This window comes from Schistocerca nitens, chromosome 9 (genome assembly GCF_023898315.1).
Source record: "Schistocerca nitens isolate TAMUIC-IGC-003100 chromosome 9, iqSchNite1.1, whole genome shotgun sequence".
Classification (NCBI taxonomy): domain Eukaryota; kingdom Metazoa; phylum Arthropoda; class Insecta; order Orthoptera; family Acrididae; genus Schistocerca; species Schistocerca nitens.
In genome coordinates this window covers 58,363,573-58,380,909 of record NC_064622.1, presented here as the reverse complement: position 1 = coordinate 58,380,909, position 17,337 = coordinate 58,363,573, and the positions used below count along the sequence as shown (strand labels likewise).

Here is a 17,337-nt window from a genome sequence, read left to right as displayed (position 1 = left end):
GACCGCCGAACTGTCCATCCCTGAGTAGCACTTGCAACCTACGTCCTCAACTATTTGCTCGATAAATTCCAATCTCTGTCTCCCTCTACAGCTCCATCTAGTACCATGGAAGTCATTTTCTGATGTCATAACAAATGTCCTACCATCCTGTTCCTTCTTCTTCTCAGTGTTTTCCGTACATTCCATTCCTCACCGAATCTGCGGAGAACCTCCTCATTCCTTACCTTATAGGTCCAGCTAATTTCCAACATCCTTCAGTATCGCCACATCTCAAATGCTTCGATTCCCCTCTGTTCTGGTTTTCCCATAGTCCCTGTTTTACAACTATACAATGCTGTGCTCCGAACGTACATTCACAGAAATTTTTTCCTCAAATTAAGGCATATACACTCCTGGAAATTGAAATAAGAACACCGTGAATTCATTGTCCCAGGAAGGGGAAACTTTATTGACACATTCCTGGGGTCAGATACATCACATGATCACACTGACAGAACCACAGGCACATAGACACAGGCAACAGAGCATGCACAATGTCGGTACTAGTACAGTGTATATCCACCTTTCGCAGCAATGCAGGCTGCTATTCTCCCATGGAGACGATCGTAGAGATGCTGGATATAGTCCTGTGGAACGGCTTGCCATGCCATTTCCACCTGGCGCCTCAGTTGGACCAGCGTTCGTGCTGGACGTGCAGACCGCGTGAGACGACGCTTCATCCAGTGGACGTGCATTGTCCTGTTGGAACAGCAGGTTCCCTTGCCGGTCTAGGAATGGTGGAACGATGGGTTCGATGACGGTTTGGATGTACCGTGCACTATTCAGTGTCCCCTCGACGATCACCAGTGGTGTACGGCCAGTGTAGGAGATCGCTCCCCACACCATGATGCCGGGTGTTGGCCCTGTGTGCCTCGGTCGTATGCAGTCCTGATTGTGGCGCTCACCTGCACGGCGCCAAACACGCATACGACCATCATTGGCACCAAGGCAGAAGCGACTCTCATCGCTGAAGACGACACGTCTCCATTCGTCCCTCCATTCACGCCTGTCGCGACACCACTGGAGGCGGGCTGCACGATGTTGGGGCGTGAGCGGAAGACGGCCTAACGGTGTGCGGGACCGTAGCCCAGCTTCATGGAGACGGTTGCGAATGGTCCTCGCCGATACCCCAGGAGCAACTGTGTCCCTAATTTGCTGGGAAGTGGCGGTGCGGTCCCCTACGGCACTGCGTAGGATCCTACGGTCTTGGCGTGCATCCGTGCGTCGCTGTGGTCCGGTCCCAGGTCGACGGGCACGTGCACCTTCCGCCGACCACTGGCGACAACATCGATGTACTGTGGAGACCTCACGCCCCACGTGTTGAGCAATTCGGCGGTCGTCCACCCGGCCTCCCGCATGCCCACTATACGCCCTCGCTCAAAGTCCGTCAACTGCACATACGGTTCACGTCCACGCTGTCGCGGCATGCTACCAGTGTTAAAGACTGCGATGGAGCTCCGTATGCCACGGCAAACTGGCTGACACTGACGGCGGCGGTGCACAAATGCTGTGCAGCTAGCGCCATTCGACGGCCAACACCGCGGGTCCTGGTGTGTCCGCTGTGCCGTGCGTGTGATCATTGCTTGTACAGCCCTCTCGCAGTGTCCGGAGCAAGTATGGTGGGTCTGACACACCGGTGTCAATCTGTTCTTGACCTCGAATGCTCCTTTTGCCTTTGCTAGTCTCTTTTTATGTCCTCCTTGCTCCGTCCGTTATTGGTTATTTTGCTGCATAAGTAGCAGAATTCCTTAACTTCATATGATTCCTACAAATCGTAATGTTATGTTTCTCGGTGTTTTCAGTTCTCTTACTTCTCTTTACTTTGGTCTTCCTTCGAATTACTCTCAATCGATATTCTATACTCATTAGACTATTCATTTCATTCACCACATGCTGTAATTCTTCTTCACTTTCGCTGAGCACAGCAATGTCATCAGCGAATCGTATTATTGATACCCTTTCACGTTGAATTTAATTGGTTCAAATGGCTCTCAGCACTATGGGACTTAACTTCTGAGGTCATCAGTCCCCTAGAACTTAGAACTACTTAAACCTATCCAACCTAAGGACATCACAAACATCCATGCCCGAGGCAGGATTCAAACCTGCGACCGTAGCGGTCGCGCGGTTCCAGACTGTAGCGCCTAGAACCGCTCGGCCACCCCGGCCGGCTGAATTTAATTCCACTCTCGAATTTTACTTTCATTTCCCTCATTGCTTCTTCAGTGTACAGATTGAACAACCGGGGTGAAAGAGTGCATTCCTGTCTTACGCTCTTTTTAACTTGAGCTCTTCGTTGTTGCTTTCCACTCTTATTGTTCCCTCTTAACTCTTGTACATATTGTGTATTGCCTGTCTTTCCCTACAGTTAATCATTATTTTTTTCAGAATTTCGAACATCCTGCAACATTTCACATTGCCGTAGGTTTTTTCCAGGCCGACAAATCCTATGAACGTGTCTTGATTTTTCTTTAGTCTTGCGTCCATTGTCAACCGCAAAGTCAGAACTGCCTGTCTGGAGCCTTTATCTTTCCTAAAGTCAAGCTGATCGCCATCTATCACATCGTCTATTTTCTTCCGCATACTATTATTATCAACTCGGACGCATGAGCTATTAAGATGATAGCATGGACATGACACAACACAAATGAATAGCATTACAGACCTGCACATGCACTCTGTGGCAATTGAATGCGGAATAACACCACCAGTTGCTGCAGTCAGAGCGGCTAGAAGCCCTGGCGTGGAATCAAGAGCAACTGGATATGCTGCTGGGGAATACTCTATCACGCGGTTTGTAGGCGCGTCCACAAAGCCTCAACTGTGGCTGCGGGAGGACACGAACGAACAAGTTGCCGACCAACCACATCCCCGACGTATTCGACGGGCAACATGTCAGGCGAACGGCCCGGCCAGGGAAGAAATGGCACCCGTCGTCCTTAGAAGAAGGCTTGCGTATTCCTCTCCACATGCAGCCAAGCGTTGTCCTGCTAGAGTATGGCATGTCGAACGGCCTCCAGGAGGAGCAGTGCTTCGGGCCTTAAAACCTCCTTTATGTAGCGGTAGCTGGTCAGATTGCGTAGGAGTCGAGATCACGTGTTATAAATAATGGCGCCCCAAACCATCACATTTGGCGTTTGTCCGCTGTGCTGCTCAATAATGTACAGTCTGCCCTATTGCGTTTACTACGGCGACATCGGACACGTAAGCGACCATCACTGTAGGACAAGTTTGAAAACACTTCATTTTGCCACTCAGCATGACAGTGTCGGCGTTCAAGTGGCTATTGCAGTCTGCTGCGTTGGCGGGTTCTGGTCAATGGAAGCACACGCAGCGCCATGAGTGCACCAGCCCGCAGAAGACGATGTCGAACCGTTGACGCAGACATGTCCGTACCCTTGCGTTTTGTAGTTAAAAACCGGCTTTCTTGCTGCTATGTATTTTATTTCTTCCAACCTTTAAGGCATCTTCAGTGCAATCTAAAATGGTGTTTTTTTTTTTTTTTTTCTTTTGGTCAGAGACATCGTAGGCCTGTAACCCCAATAAACGCGATCGATCCCTTTGGAATGTAGTTTGACCGCAATTTTTGCTCTGGTATACATGTGGAAACACTAGGGATCGTTCGAAACTATTCGACGAAATTTGAACGTGATGAGAAGCAGTAAAAGAATGTTTATGCCTTTTTAGCCCCTCCTGCTTTTACGCCTCCCTGTGGCGTGATTACGGAGGGGTGCGACATTGACACGTAAAGCCGCTAGAGCAGCTGCGAGGCACCACTCAGCTGAATGGGTGTCGAAGCCTTTGATGGGTACATTTCTAACGTGCTCAGCAAACTGGGGGAGGGGGGGATCTTAGATGGATCCTTCGCCGTTTTATTTATGCACATGTCTTGTTACCATTCTTATGAAGATATTTAATAACTGTACTTTTTAATATCTGGCAAAATTTTCTTTGGAATTCTGTGTTACGCTGCATCAATACCATATGAAGTTTAACTTGAGATCTTTTCTAGAATTCTATTAATTTCAAAGACATATGTCGCTGTTACCTCTAGTTGCTTCAACTTCCGTGGAATGACATATTCAAGATATTTTCTTGCTTCTTCAAGTGAAACCCTGTTTCTGGTGCTACATTTACAAATTGAGTTTTAAAAATGCATCTTGCGTACTGTCAGTCACAACATTGTCGTTTAGTTTAATTCCTACTGTACCTTGTTGACTGTCTGGCTGTCCTGTCTCCAGTTTGACAATATCCCTTACAGTTTTATCTTATTATCTACATTATTAATTTTTGTATTATTTAATTTCTGCCAGGATGTGCTCACTTCTGGACGTTTTCATGACGTCGCTTAAAATATAATAGTATTTTTCATAGTAGGAAAGCAATGTCGGGTCCTGACTTATGCTGACCTTTACATAAATTTACGTCTTAATGTTTTTAATTTTCTTAGATATCCATGGCTTACTTTGTTTTAGTGATTGTCCTAGAACCTACATTTAGATCAGAGTACGAGGCTTGCCCAGAAAGTAATGCACAGCATTTTTTTCTTCAACCATTGTTTATTGAACATAATGAGAATTATTCGTACAAAAAAGTGGTGTTTTATCTACAGACATTATTTTTCCATGTAATCTCCATCCCGTTCTATGGGCTTCCTCCAGCCCGAAACGAGGGCGTGTTTGCCCAGTCGGTAACAGTCCTTGTCCTGGTGGTTCACTGTATGAATCACCTCCATATCGTCCGTAAAATGTCTTCCAGGTAATGCGTCTGTCCTCGGGAATGACATCAGTTCGCTGCTGCATGTCAGGTGTGACAGCCGTGGATGGTCTCCCCGACAGCTGCAAATCGTGGGGCTCCACCGAACCGCCTTCGGATGACCTTACCCTCCGTGCCCAGCGACTACCGGTACTTCTGTCGACAGCAGGTGCTCGATAGACTTTGCACAAACGTTTGTGAATATTCCTCACAGTTTCTTTCTCGGCAGTGAGAAATTCAATGGCCGCACGTTGCTGGTAGCGTGTATCACATACAGACGCCATTTTGAAACTGTTATGCAGCTACGCTATCTGTCGAAAGTGATGGAAACTTCGCGCGCTCACTCAGGAGACTTCAAATAATACATACGTATCGTTTCACATTCGTAGCATTGTTTTCGGGTGAAGAAAAAAAAAATACTGTGCATTACTTTCTGGGCAACCCTCGTACAACATACTTGCAAATATACTGATGAGTCAAATGGTGCACCATGAATGATGGGAAAAATAATGTGTAAATCAATATGGATCGGCCCACGTATAGAATAGATTTTGGAAGGCAGGAAATGTGGATACAACTGGAGTACCCTGAGACTGACCTTGAGCTTGGGCATGTCCCGGCAGAGGCGCAGCACCTCCATGGTGCCGCGAACGTTGATGGAGGCGGCGACCCTCATGGCCTCGTCGAACCTGACGGTGGCGGCCAGGTGGAAGACCACCGACACGTCCTGGCAGAGCCTGGCGCGGTCCTCAGCCGACAGGCCCAGACCCGGCTGCGAGACGTCTCCAGCCACCGCCACCAGCCGGCGCCGCTGTTCCTCGCGCAGGTGCATGAACACCTGCCAAACGCCGCGCGTCACACCTTCAAGTACTTGCCTCACGAGTTCCTGAACTACACGTTTTAAACGAACTACCAAACCGAAGGATTGTATTGCTAGTCACGGTTCCTCTTGCCTCCCTTCGACCTTTTCACTGACTTATTCGGCCACTTTTAAGGATAACTTGTAACACAGCAGTTCTGTAGCCCATCAAATTTTTACCTTGCAATTTTACTTTTCTATGTATTTTTTGCACGAATAAAAGTTTGTAAATAAGTCTGCTAAAGTCTGTATGACGAAATGGAATGCTTCCCCATTGTAAAGTTAAATAAATGTTAGTTGTAAGCTAGTGTAAGAAAACACGCTGGCTTAGGCCGATACTATATTGTCAGAGAGTATAGTGAACTGGCAGTTGCATTATCTCTGGGCACGCAAGCGTGGCATCGGTTGGGTATAGTGCAGAGCAGAACTTAGGAAAGTGTTGAGAGAGGCAGTCGAGTAAACTCGCGCTGCGCCTCTTGTACTGAGAAATGGTCGTAAAACTGTGAGGCTAAAGCATGTAATGGCTAGCCTTACAAATGGTTTATAAGGTCGGAATATATGACATTAAATGGACACGGTATAGTTACCATAAGAAGATACTAATTAACATGATGAGTACTGCGGGCCCATTTGTATTTGTTACAGAGCTACAAGAAGAAGAGCCTGTATCACACATTGTCAAGAAAAGATGCCTTACATTTGACCTACGGCGTCTCCAGCTGATGTAAGATCCAACTAATTACTGGGTCAGACTTGTATACGGCTGGCCAGCGTGGTAGTTCATACCGAATTATACCAAAGTGATGACCTTCACTTTACCTTAGACAGAATACCTAGTTATTCATGATCTGAGAGTCCTAATGATTCAGAAACTATCACAGTGTTTTATTAAAGAAATAATAGTAATTAAAATGTCAATAATTCAAAACAATAATTAACGCAAGTGCTTCAGTCTAATAAACAGTAATTTGAGAGACAGTGATTATCCAAGTAAAACTCATTAAAATATGTTTTTAGTTATACTTTTTCGTTGTTAAATAAGTTTTATTTTTACTCAAATGCAATCAGTCAAAAATGTGTGTTCACATCTTGAGCCAATAATAACAGAACTTGCTCAATGTCATTGGCACTAATTGTTAGTGAATAGTAATAAAAGTAGAAGTCACAAGTAACCAGTAAGTCAGCCTGCCCGGCTAGCCGCGCGGTCCCCGACACGAATCAGCCCGGTGGATTAGTGTCGAGGTGCGGTGTGCCGGCCAGCCTGTGGATGGTTTTTAAGGCGGTTTTCCATCTGCCTCGGCGAATGCGGGCTGGTTCCCCTTATTCCACCTGAATTACACTACGTCGGCGATTGCTTCGCAAACACTTTCTCCATGTACACGTACACCATCATTACTCTACCACGCAAAGACTTGGAGTCACACTCGTCTGCTATGAGACGTTCCTGTGAAGGTCCACTGGGGGCCGAAACGCACAATAACCGTGGGTTCAGTGTGGGGTGGCGGTGGGGTGGGTAGACCAATGTCGCCTGTTGTAGGGTTGTAAACCACTGAGGGCTACGGGAGACGAAGCCTCTCCGTCGTTTCTAGGTCCCCTGTTCAATACAAAATACACAACCAGTAAGTCAGTAAAATCGTATCACGAACATTATCATTCTTTAACTATCAAAATTTTTACTTTGCCAATTACGTAGCTATAACTGACAGGAAACTGATTATTGAATGACGCTATATCATTCAGATACAGTTTAAGCTAAATGACACTATTCAGTAATGAATAAACATTTGTATTACATTCTAAGTAAAATTAAAGACAGTAAACATTACAGTGAGTGACATTACTAGTTTTTACATTTACATAACTGTTACCAGTGATGAGCATTCATTGTGCTTTGATTATTAATAATTGATTTCCATGAGCTGCTACCTAACTGAAAGGTATTTTTTCACTGTGACGTATTCATTTGAAATCACGCTAGAGCGATATTACCAATTGTGTGCTGTTTAGCATTGCAACAAAACCATTCATTCTTACGTAAGTTTTTCACTAGTAACAGACAGTGATTATAATGAAGTACTTTTGCTCACGTAGTGAGGTGCGACAGTTAATTTCCTATAATTCACTAACTAAAATCATAACATTTCCAAATTTAAGTAATTACTGTAAATCCATTAAGCCAAAATTCATTTAACCCTAACCGAGGTTTCACTTTTTGTCGTCTGGTCTGGGGACCTGGGAGGCCAAGCATGACGAAAGTGGCGGCTGAGCACACGATCATCACCGAACGAGGCGCGCAAGAGATCTTTCACGCGTCTAGCAATATGGGGTGAATAAAACCCCATGTCATTCCAAGCATGTGTGTCAATTTTTACCTCTCTGTCTACATTATTCCGTGGTGTATTAAGTTTTCAAATTTGTACTGACTTCTTGATGACCCTGTATATCGATATATCGGATTCCCGATATTTTAAAAAGCTCGCCAGTGCTATGTTAGGGTCTAGGCAGCAGACTGGCGCCCGTGCGGCGGCTCACCGAGTCCTTGAACATGTCGTCTATGCGCTGCTCGACGGTGCGGCCCTTCTTGGAGCGGATGACGGCGTAGACGGTGTGGACGGCCGGGCAGCAGCGCAGCAGCTTCTCGACCAGCACCTTGCCCATGAAGCCGGTGGCGCCCGTCACCAGCACGCAGCGGCCGCGGAAGAACTGCTGCACGGCGCTGGCGCCGCCCACCTGGTCGAGCGCGCTCGCGCCCGCCGGCTCCGACGTGGCGCCGCCCTTGTCGCAGCGGGGGCCGCCGCCGGCCGCCGCCTCCGCGCCCTCCGACACCACCGGCTGGTAGTCGCTCCGCGTCATCCTCGCCACGGCCGTCTCGGCACCTGCAAAACACGCACCCCGCGGTTGTAGTTTCGTGCCGCCGAGAGCTCTGACTTTTACGCTTAAGCCGTCGGCACACGGACCGTGCATCCGAAAGTTGAGCGTGCCGAGTTTCTGACGTCATAGCGTGGAATAGCAACGTAACGTTAGCGACAGCCCCAGACGGTGCACGAGTCCCGCCCATTCACGCCCCTCCACACCAATCCACATCCTAAGCTCCGCCCATGGTCTGCCGCATGTTCCAACATCAAAGTTGTTCGTATCACAGATATGCCAGTCATAACAAGGGAGAAAATCAGTAGTTAGTACGAAATACAGTTTTTCCGGTACCGTTGTGAAAAGAATTGGAAATACGTTAATTGAATATACGAATTGAAAAATTATCAATAAGAATGAAAAATAAAAATGGCATCCACACTGTCTTTTTTATTTCATGAGCTTTCATCTGCACTATATAAAAAAATCTGATATTTGTTAAGTGCAGTGAGCGCAAATTTCCGTCACCTCGCGTAGTGTAAGAAATTCTGTTGGGAAATATTAATTGATAGTATCGCCAATGATGCTGTCCATTATCTCGATTGTCTAAAGTGAATGTTGTGCATAAACAAGGCAAAGTCGATGTCTTGGTTTGTTTCTGATTGCCTCATTAAGACTAAAGAATATAAGGGTGGGATAATGTAGAAATGCGTAATGCAAGCAGTCAGATATTTATACAGTGACATTCTTCATTAATATTTGCCTGTGTAATGGGTGACTTTTTACTTGTGAACTCTTATGACTGCTTGCTTGTAGCAGACACGAGATTACTTTGAGTTGTTCTTCAGTGTTTCAGAGCTTTAGAACTGCCTATTGTTAAACATATGTACATAATTTCGACAGTGTCATTCCAACACATCGTACTTTAATGTGTGTTAGATATCAGTTTTGACAGCAGTTGGCCACAACAGTCAAGATTAGGTACCTTGTGTATGATAACTTTATTGAGAGTGCATATCTATGTTTCATTTTGATAGTATTACACAAACTGCTAAGAAGTACTAACAGCACAAAACAAGAAACGACGACACGACAGCGACGAGGACTACCAAAGATCATATTGATGCGCTCTTGGTTGGTGTGGTGGGGAGTAGGTGTGGAGCGGGGTAAATGGGCGGGCTTGTGCAAATGTCCGGGGCTGTCGCTAACGTTTCCTGGAACAGCACGTTCGGGAGTCTTTCCGAACTTGCAGAGCAATATCTGGCATGTCAGATATTCTGAGCGTGCGTCTGAGCGTTGACCAATGAGATGGCACAACACCACCTACGTCACACGCACGCCGTCTCCCTTCAGTACAGAGTTGTGAGGCGCCATATTGGCATTCATTTCAAGCCTATATGTATATATGCCGTTTCTGAGCACCATCAAATTGAGAATCACTAGAAAATCCGTTGTTAACTGTGTGACTCGTTCCAATAAAATAATGAGAAACATCATATTCGTGGCAAAAGAGTTATTGTAACTTGCGTATTATGAGAGTAGGCTATTCGAAGGCAGCGACAATTTGTTATAATTAAATTTCAATTAGTAACATATCTACGATTAAGGTTTTCTGCAAGAGCTAACATACATTTGATTAGACATCAGGTGCATATTTCGGTGTAGCGCAATGAATAGCGTCACTGCCCGCTGTTGAGTTGTTACATGGGGCGGTGGTTCGCGTCAAAACACTACCTACATTTTTTTCCTAACATTCGCGTTTTTATTGTCTTCTGATACTTTATTATTAGTTTAATATAACTATATACTATAATATTTGATGTTATGTAAATGTAACTTCACCTTTTTTTTTAGGGGTGGCTTTATTCAATTCGCTTAATCTAAAGGACAGCTTGCGCTACTTGTATAAAGATATTTTGCTCCTTTTTCTTTTACGCTTCATAATTCACATGTTGCAAAGATTCTGCTACTGGGTAGGAACACTGATCAAATAAGACTGACCTTGGGGTTTTTACTAAAATGTGGGAATGATGAAATAATGTTTATCTTATGCGGATAAGTATTCCAAATTTGTACCGCACTGTTTGTAATGGAACTTTTATAAGCCTGTGTCCGTATTGATTGGACATGGTACTTTCCTTTTCGTGGACGATGGAGGAAATATGCATTTTAATAGAGCTAATATGGGAATTTTACGCCTTCTCCCGTTGAGTAAACAATGTGATTTACGAACTACAAACATCCCTCAACTGCCGCTGGAGTGCGTTGCGATCACGTATACCACGTTGGGGCGCACTTACCGTGTGCACAAGTCGCATCATTGCTGAGCGTTCAGCAGCACGTTGAACTTCGTTAACGTTCGACAGCACGGTCCGTGTGCCGACGGCTTTAGGTCATAAAAGTCGTGGCATAGCGATGGCCGTAGTATCGCGTAGACACGCACAAAAGGGCACTTATTTGTAGTCAAATGATTCGTGTGAAAAGATTTCGAACGTAATTATCGTCTCACTTCGGGAATCAACAGGCTTTGAACTCGGAATGGTACACTACTGGCCATTAAAATTGCTAGACCAAGAACAAATGCAGATGATAAAGGTGTATTCATTGGACAAATATATTATACTACAACTCACATGTGATTACATTTTCACGCAATTTAGGTTCATAGATCCTGAGAAATTAGTACCCCTCTGGCCGTAAAAAGGGCCTCGATACCCCTGGAAATTGAGTCAAACAGAGGTTGGATAGCGTGTGCAGGTACAGCTGCCCATGCACCTTCAACACGATACCACAGTTCATCAAGAGCAGTGACTGGCGTGTTGTGACGAGCCAGTTGCTCGGCCACCATTGACCAGACGTTTTCAGTTGGTGAGAGATCTGGTGAATGTGCTGGCCAGGGCAGTAGTCGAACATTTTCTGTATCCAGAAAGGCCCGTACAGGACCTGCAACATGCAGTCGTGCATTGTCCTGCTGAAATGTAGGGTTTCGCAGCGATCGAATGAAGGGTACAGCCACGGGTCGTAACACATCTGAAATTGAACGTCCACTGTTCAAAGTGCCGTCAATGCAAACAAGTGGTGAGCGAGACGTGTAACCAATGGCACCCCATACCATCACGCCGGGTGATACGCCAGTGTGGCGATGACGAATACACGCTTCCAGTGTGCGTTCACCGCGGTGTCGCCAAACACGGATGCGACCATCATGATGCTGTAAACAGAACCAGGATTCATAGGAAGAAATGACCTTTTGCCATTCGTGCACCCAGGTTCGTCGTTGAGTACACCATCGCAGGCGCTCCTGTCTGTGATGCAGCGTCAAGGGTAACCGCAGCTATGGTCTCCGAGCTGATAGTCAATGCTGGTGCAAACGTCATCGAACAGTTCGTGCAGATGGTTGTTGTCTTGCAAACGTCTCCATCTGTTGACTCAGGGATCGAGACGTGGCTGCACGATCCGTTACATCCATGCGGATAAGATGCCTGTCATCTCGACTGCTAGTGATACGAGGCCGTTGGGATCCAGCACGGCTTTCCGTATTAACCTCCTGAACCCACCGATTTCATATTCTGCTAACACTCATTGGATCTCGCCCAACGCAACAATGTCGCGATACGATAAACCGCAATCGCGATAGGCTACAATCCGACCTTTATCAAAGTCGGAAACGTGATGGTACGCATTTCTCCTCCTTACGACAACGTTTCACCAGGCAACGCCGGTCAACTGCTGTTTGTGTGTGAGAAATCGGTTGGAAACGTTCCTCATGTCAGCACGTTGTAGGTGTCTCCACCGGCGCCAACCTTGTGTGAATGCTCTGAAAAGCTAATCATTTGCATATCACAGCATCTTCTTCCTGTCGGTTAAATTTCGCGTCTGTAGCACGTCATCTTCGTCGTTTAGGAATTTGAAGGGCCAGGAGTGTAGTTGGAACTAAACGCGTCGAACACTCCATTTCGGAAATCGTTAGGTAATTCCGTATTCTGCGATCCATAGTGTGAAGATTGTGTCCAAGAATACCAAATTTCACCACGGACTACGCAGTGACCGACGGCCTTCACTTAACGACCAAGAACAGCGGCGTTTGCGTAGAGTTGTCAGTGCTAACAGACAAGGAACACTGTGTGAAATAACCGTAGAAATCACATTGGAACGTACGACGAATGTATCTGCTAGGTCAGTCCGGCTATGGTTGCAGACACCCACGCGAGTGTCTCTTCTCAACAGCATGAGTTCGCCTGCACCGCCTCTCCTGTGCTCCTGACCGTATCGGTTGGACCCTAGACGACTGGAAAACTGTGTGGCCTGGTCAGATCAGTCCCGATTTCAGTTGGTAAGAGCTGATGGTAGGGTCCGAGTGTGGCGGAGACCGCACGAAGCCATGGACGCAAGTTACGAACAAGGCACTGTGCAAGCTGGTGGCCGCTCCATAAAGGTGCGGGCTGTGTTCACATGGAATGGATGGTTGCTCTGCTCCAGCTGACTGGAAATGTTATGTTCGACTACTTGGAGACCATTTGCAGCCATTCTTGGACTTCATTTTCCCAAACAACGGTGTCATCTCGCAGGGCCACAATTGTTCGCGACTGGTTTGAAGAACATTCTGGACAGTTCGATGGGATGATTTGGCCACCAAAATTGCCCGACATGAATCCCATGGAACATCTATGGGACATAATCGAGAGGTCAGTTCGTGCACAAAATCCTACACTGGCAACACTTTCGCAATTATAGAGGGCTATCTGTTGAGAGGGGTATCTGTTGAGAGGCCAAACAAACATGTGGTTCCTGAAGAGGGGCAGCAGCCTTTTCAGTAGTTGCAGGGGCAACAGTCTGGATGATTGACTGATCTGGCCTTGTAACATTAACCAAAATGGCCTTGCTGTGCTGGTACTGCGAACGGCTGAAAGCAAGGGGAAACTACAGCCGTAATTCTTCCCGAGGACATGCAGCTTTACTGTATGATTAAATGATGATGGCGTCCTCTTGGGTAAAATATTCCGGAGGTAAAATAGTCCCCCATTCGGATCTCTGGGCGGGGACTACTCAAGAGGACGTCGTTATCAGGAGAAAGAAAAGTGGCATTCTACGGATCGGAGCGTGGAATGTCAGATTCCTTAATCGGGTAGGTAGGTTAGAAAATTTAAAAAGGCAAATGGATAGGTTAAAGTTAGATATAGTGGGAATTAGTGACGTTCGGTGGCAGGAGGAACAAGACTTTTGGTCAGGTGATTACAGGGTTATAAATACAAAATCAAATAGGGGTAATGCAGGAATAGGTTTAATAATGAATAAAAAAATAGGAGTGCGGGTTAGCTACTACAAACAGCATAGTGAACGCATTATTGTGGCCAAGATAGACACGAAGCCCATGCCTACTACAGTAGTACAAGTTTATATGCCAACTAGCTCTGCAGATGATGAAGAAATTGATGAAATGTATGACGAGATAAAAGAAATTATTCAGGTAGTGAAGGGAGACGAAAATTTAATAGTCATGGGTGACTGGAATTCGTCAGTAGGAAACGGGAGAGAAGGAAACATAGTAGGTGAATATGGATTGGGGGGAAGAAATGAAAGAGGAAGCCGCCTTGTAGAATTTTGCACAGAGCATAACTTAATCATAGCTAACACTTGGTTCAAGAATCATAAAAGAAGGTTGTATACCTGGAAGAATCCTGGAGGTACTAATAGGTATCAGATAGATTATATAATGATAAGACAGAGATTTAGGAACCAGGTTTTAAATTGTAAGACATTTCCAGGGGCAGATGTGGATTCTGCCCACAATCTATTGGTTATGAACTGCAGATTGAAACTGAAGAAACTGCAAAAAGGTGGGAATTTAAGGAGATGGGACCTGGATAAACTGAAAGAACCAGAGGTTGTAGAGAGTTTCAGGGAGAGCATAAGGGAACAATTGACAGGAATGGGGGAAAGAAATACAGTAGAAGAAAAATGGCTAGCTCTGAGGGATGAAGTAGTGAAGGCAGCAGAGGATCAAGTAGGTAAAAAGACGAGGGCTAATAGAAATCCTTGGGTAACAGAGGAAATATTGAATTTAATTGATGAAAGGAGAAAATATAAAAATGCAGTAAATGAAGCAGGCAAAAGGGAATACAAACGTCTCAAAAATGAGATCGACAGAAAGTGCAAAATGACTAAGCAGGGATGGCTAGAGGACAAATGTAAGGATGTAGAGGCTTATCTCACTAGAGGTAAGATAGGTAGGAAAATTAAAGAGACCTTTGGAGAAAAGAGAATCACTTGTATGAATATCAAGAGCTCAGGTGGAAACCCAGTTCTCAGCAAAGAAGAGAAACCAGAAATGTGGAAGGAGTATACAGAGGGTCTATACAAGGGCGATGTACTTAGGGCAATGTTACAGAAAGGGAAGAGGATGTACATGAAGATGAAATGGGAGATAAGATACTGCGTGAACAGTTTGACAGAGCACTGAAAGACCTGAGTCGAAACAAGGCCCCGGGAGTAGACAACATTCCATTAGAACTACTGATCGCCTTGGGAGAGCCAGTCATGGCAAAACTCTACCATCTGGTGAGCAAGATGTATGAGACAGGCGAAATACCCACAGACTTCAAGAAGAATATAATAATTCCAATCCCAAAGAAAGCAGGTGTTGACAGATGTGAAAATTACCGAACTATCAGTTTAATAAGTCACAGCTGCAAAATACTAACGCGAATTCTTTACAGACGAATGGAAAAACTGGTAGAAGCCGACCTCGGGGAAGATCACTTTGGATTCCGTAGAAATGTTGGAACACGTGAGGCAATACTAGCCTTACGACTTATCTTAGAAGAAAGATTAAGAAAAGGCAAACCTACGTTTCTAGCATTTGTAGACTTAGAGAAAGCTTTTGACAACGTTAACTGGAATACTCTCTTTCAAATTCTGAAGGTGGCAGGGGTAAAATACAGGGAGCGAAAGGCTATTTACAATTTGTACAGAAACCAGGTGGCAGTTATAAGAGTCGAGGGACATGAAAGGGAAGCAGTGGTTGGGAAAGGAGTGAGACAGGGTTGTAACCTCTCCCCGATGTTAATCAATCTGTATATTGAGCAAGCAGTAAAGGAAACAAAAGAAAAATTCGGAGTAGGTATTAAAATTCATGGAGAAGAGGTAAAAACTTTGAGGTTCGCCGATGACATTGTAATTCTGTCACAGACAGCAAAGGACTTGGAAGAGCAGTTGAACGGAATGGACAGTGTCATTAAACGAGGGTATAAGATGAACATCAACAAAAGCAAAACGAGGATAATGGAATGTAGTCAAATTAAATCGGGTGATGCTGAGGGGATTAGATTAGGAAATGAGACACTTAAAGTAGCAAAGGAGTTTTGCTATTTAGGGAGTAAAATAACTGATGATGGTCGAAGTAGAGAGGATATAAAATGTAGACTGGCAATGGCAAGGAAATCGTTTCTGAAGAAGAGAAATTTGTTAACATCGAGTATAGATTTAAGTGTCAGGAAGTCGTTTCTGAAAGTATTTGTATGGAGTGTAGCCATGTATGGAAGTGAAACATTTACGATAACCAGTTTGGACAAGAAGAGAATAGAAGCTTTCGAAATGTGGTGCTACAGAAGAATGCTGAAGATAAGGTGGGTAGATCACGTAACTAATGAGGAGGTATTGAATAGAATTGGGGAGAAGTTTGTGGCACAACTTGACTAGAAGAAGGGATCGGTTGGTAGGACATGTTTTGAGGCATCAAGGGATCACAAATTTAGCATTGGAGGGCAGCGTGGAGGGTAAAAATCGTAGAGGGAGACCAAGAGATGAATACACTAAGCAGATTCAGAAGGATGTAGGTTGCAGTAGGTACTGGGAGATGAAGAAGCTTGCACAGGATAGAGTAGCATGGAGAGCTGCATCAAACCAGTCTCAGGACTGAAGACCACAACAACAACAACAGAGGGCTATAGAGGCAGCATGGCTCATTATTTCTGTAGCGGACTTCCAACGACTTGTTAAGTCCTTGCCACGTCGAGTTGCTGCACTGCGCCGGGAAAATGGGGGTCTGACACGATATTAGGGTGTATCCTACGATTCTTGTCACCTCAGTGTAAACATTTCGCTAATCAATCGAAGCACTCATCACAGCCTCTAACTTCTGATATAACATTACAAGCGGCTCCATAATGCTGTATTTACATGGAGTTGACTGGTCCTCTGGTCCAATTGAGCCGATCATTGACTGTAAATGGTTATATTCGGCTACTTTGAGACCATTTGCAGCAATTCATGTGCTTCATGCTCCCAAAAAACGACGCACCATTTCACGGGGCCTCAGTTGTTACCGATTACTTTGAAGAACATTCTGGACAGTTCGAGCTAATGAATTGGCCACCCAGCTCGCACGTCATGAATCCCATCGAACATTTATGGGACATTATCGACTGGTCAGTTCGTGCACACAATCCTGCACTGCAGCACTTTCGCAATTATAGGCGGCTGTAGGGACAGCACGGCTCAACACTTCTGCAGGGTACTTGTTGAGTCCATGCCACGTCGAGATGCTGGACTAAGCCGGACAAAAGGAGATGGAACACGATATTACAACGTATTCCATGACTTTCGTCACCTCAGTGTATATGAAAGGCAATGTTCTGACTGACTGACACATCATCGCCCAGCCCAAACCCATAAGAATAGAAAATTGAAATCTGGATAGGGTGTCGTTCAGGAAGAGATTTTTCGAAATTCCACCCCAGAAACAAGGGATAAAAGGTTTTTTGATAATATGTCACTATCAAGACAATTTTGAAACTCGACCTTGGTATTTGGTTTCTCGGTCATAAAGAAAGGAA

General features: G+C 45.2%; 1 protein-coding gene across 4 annotated transcripts in view; it reads right to left on the bottom strand.

Moving 5' to 3' along the window:
- Positions 1 to 17,337, bottom strand: part of LOC126203282 (fatty acyl-CoA reductase wat-like) — a 236,390-nt gene that overhangs the window by 67,567 nt on the left and 151,486 nt on the right. For all 4 annotated transcript variants that reach the window (XM_049937539.1, XM_049937540.1, XM_049937537.1 and 1 more), the window contains 2 exons: positions 8,186 to 8,529; positions 5,393 to 5,632 (listed from right to left, as the gene is read on the bottom strand). In XM_049937539.1, the coding sequence (XP_049793496.1) occupies positions 5,393 to 5,632; positions 8,186 to 8,506 (561 nt within the window). In that variant the 5' untranslated portion in view covers positions 8,507 to 8,529. The remainder of the gene's footprint in view (positions 1 to 5,392; positions 5,633 to 8,185; positions 8,530 to 17,337) is intronic.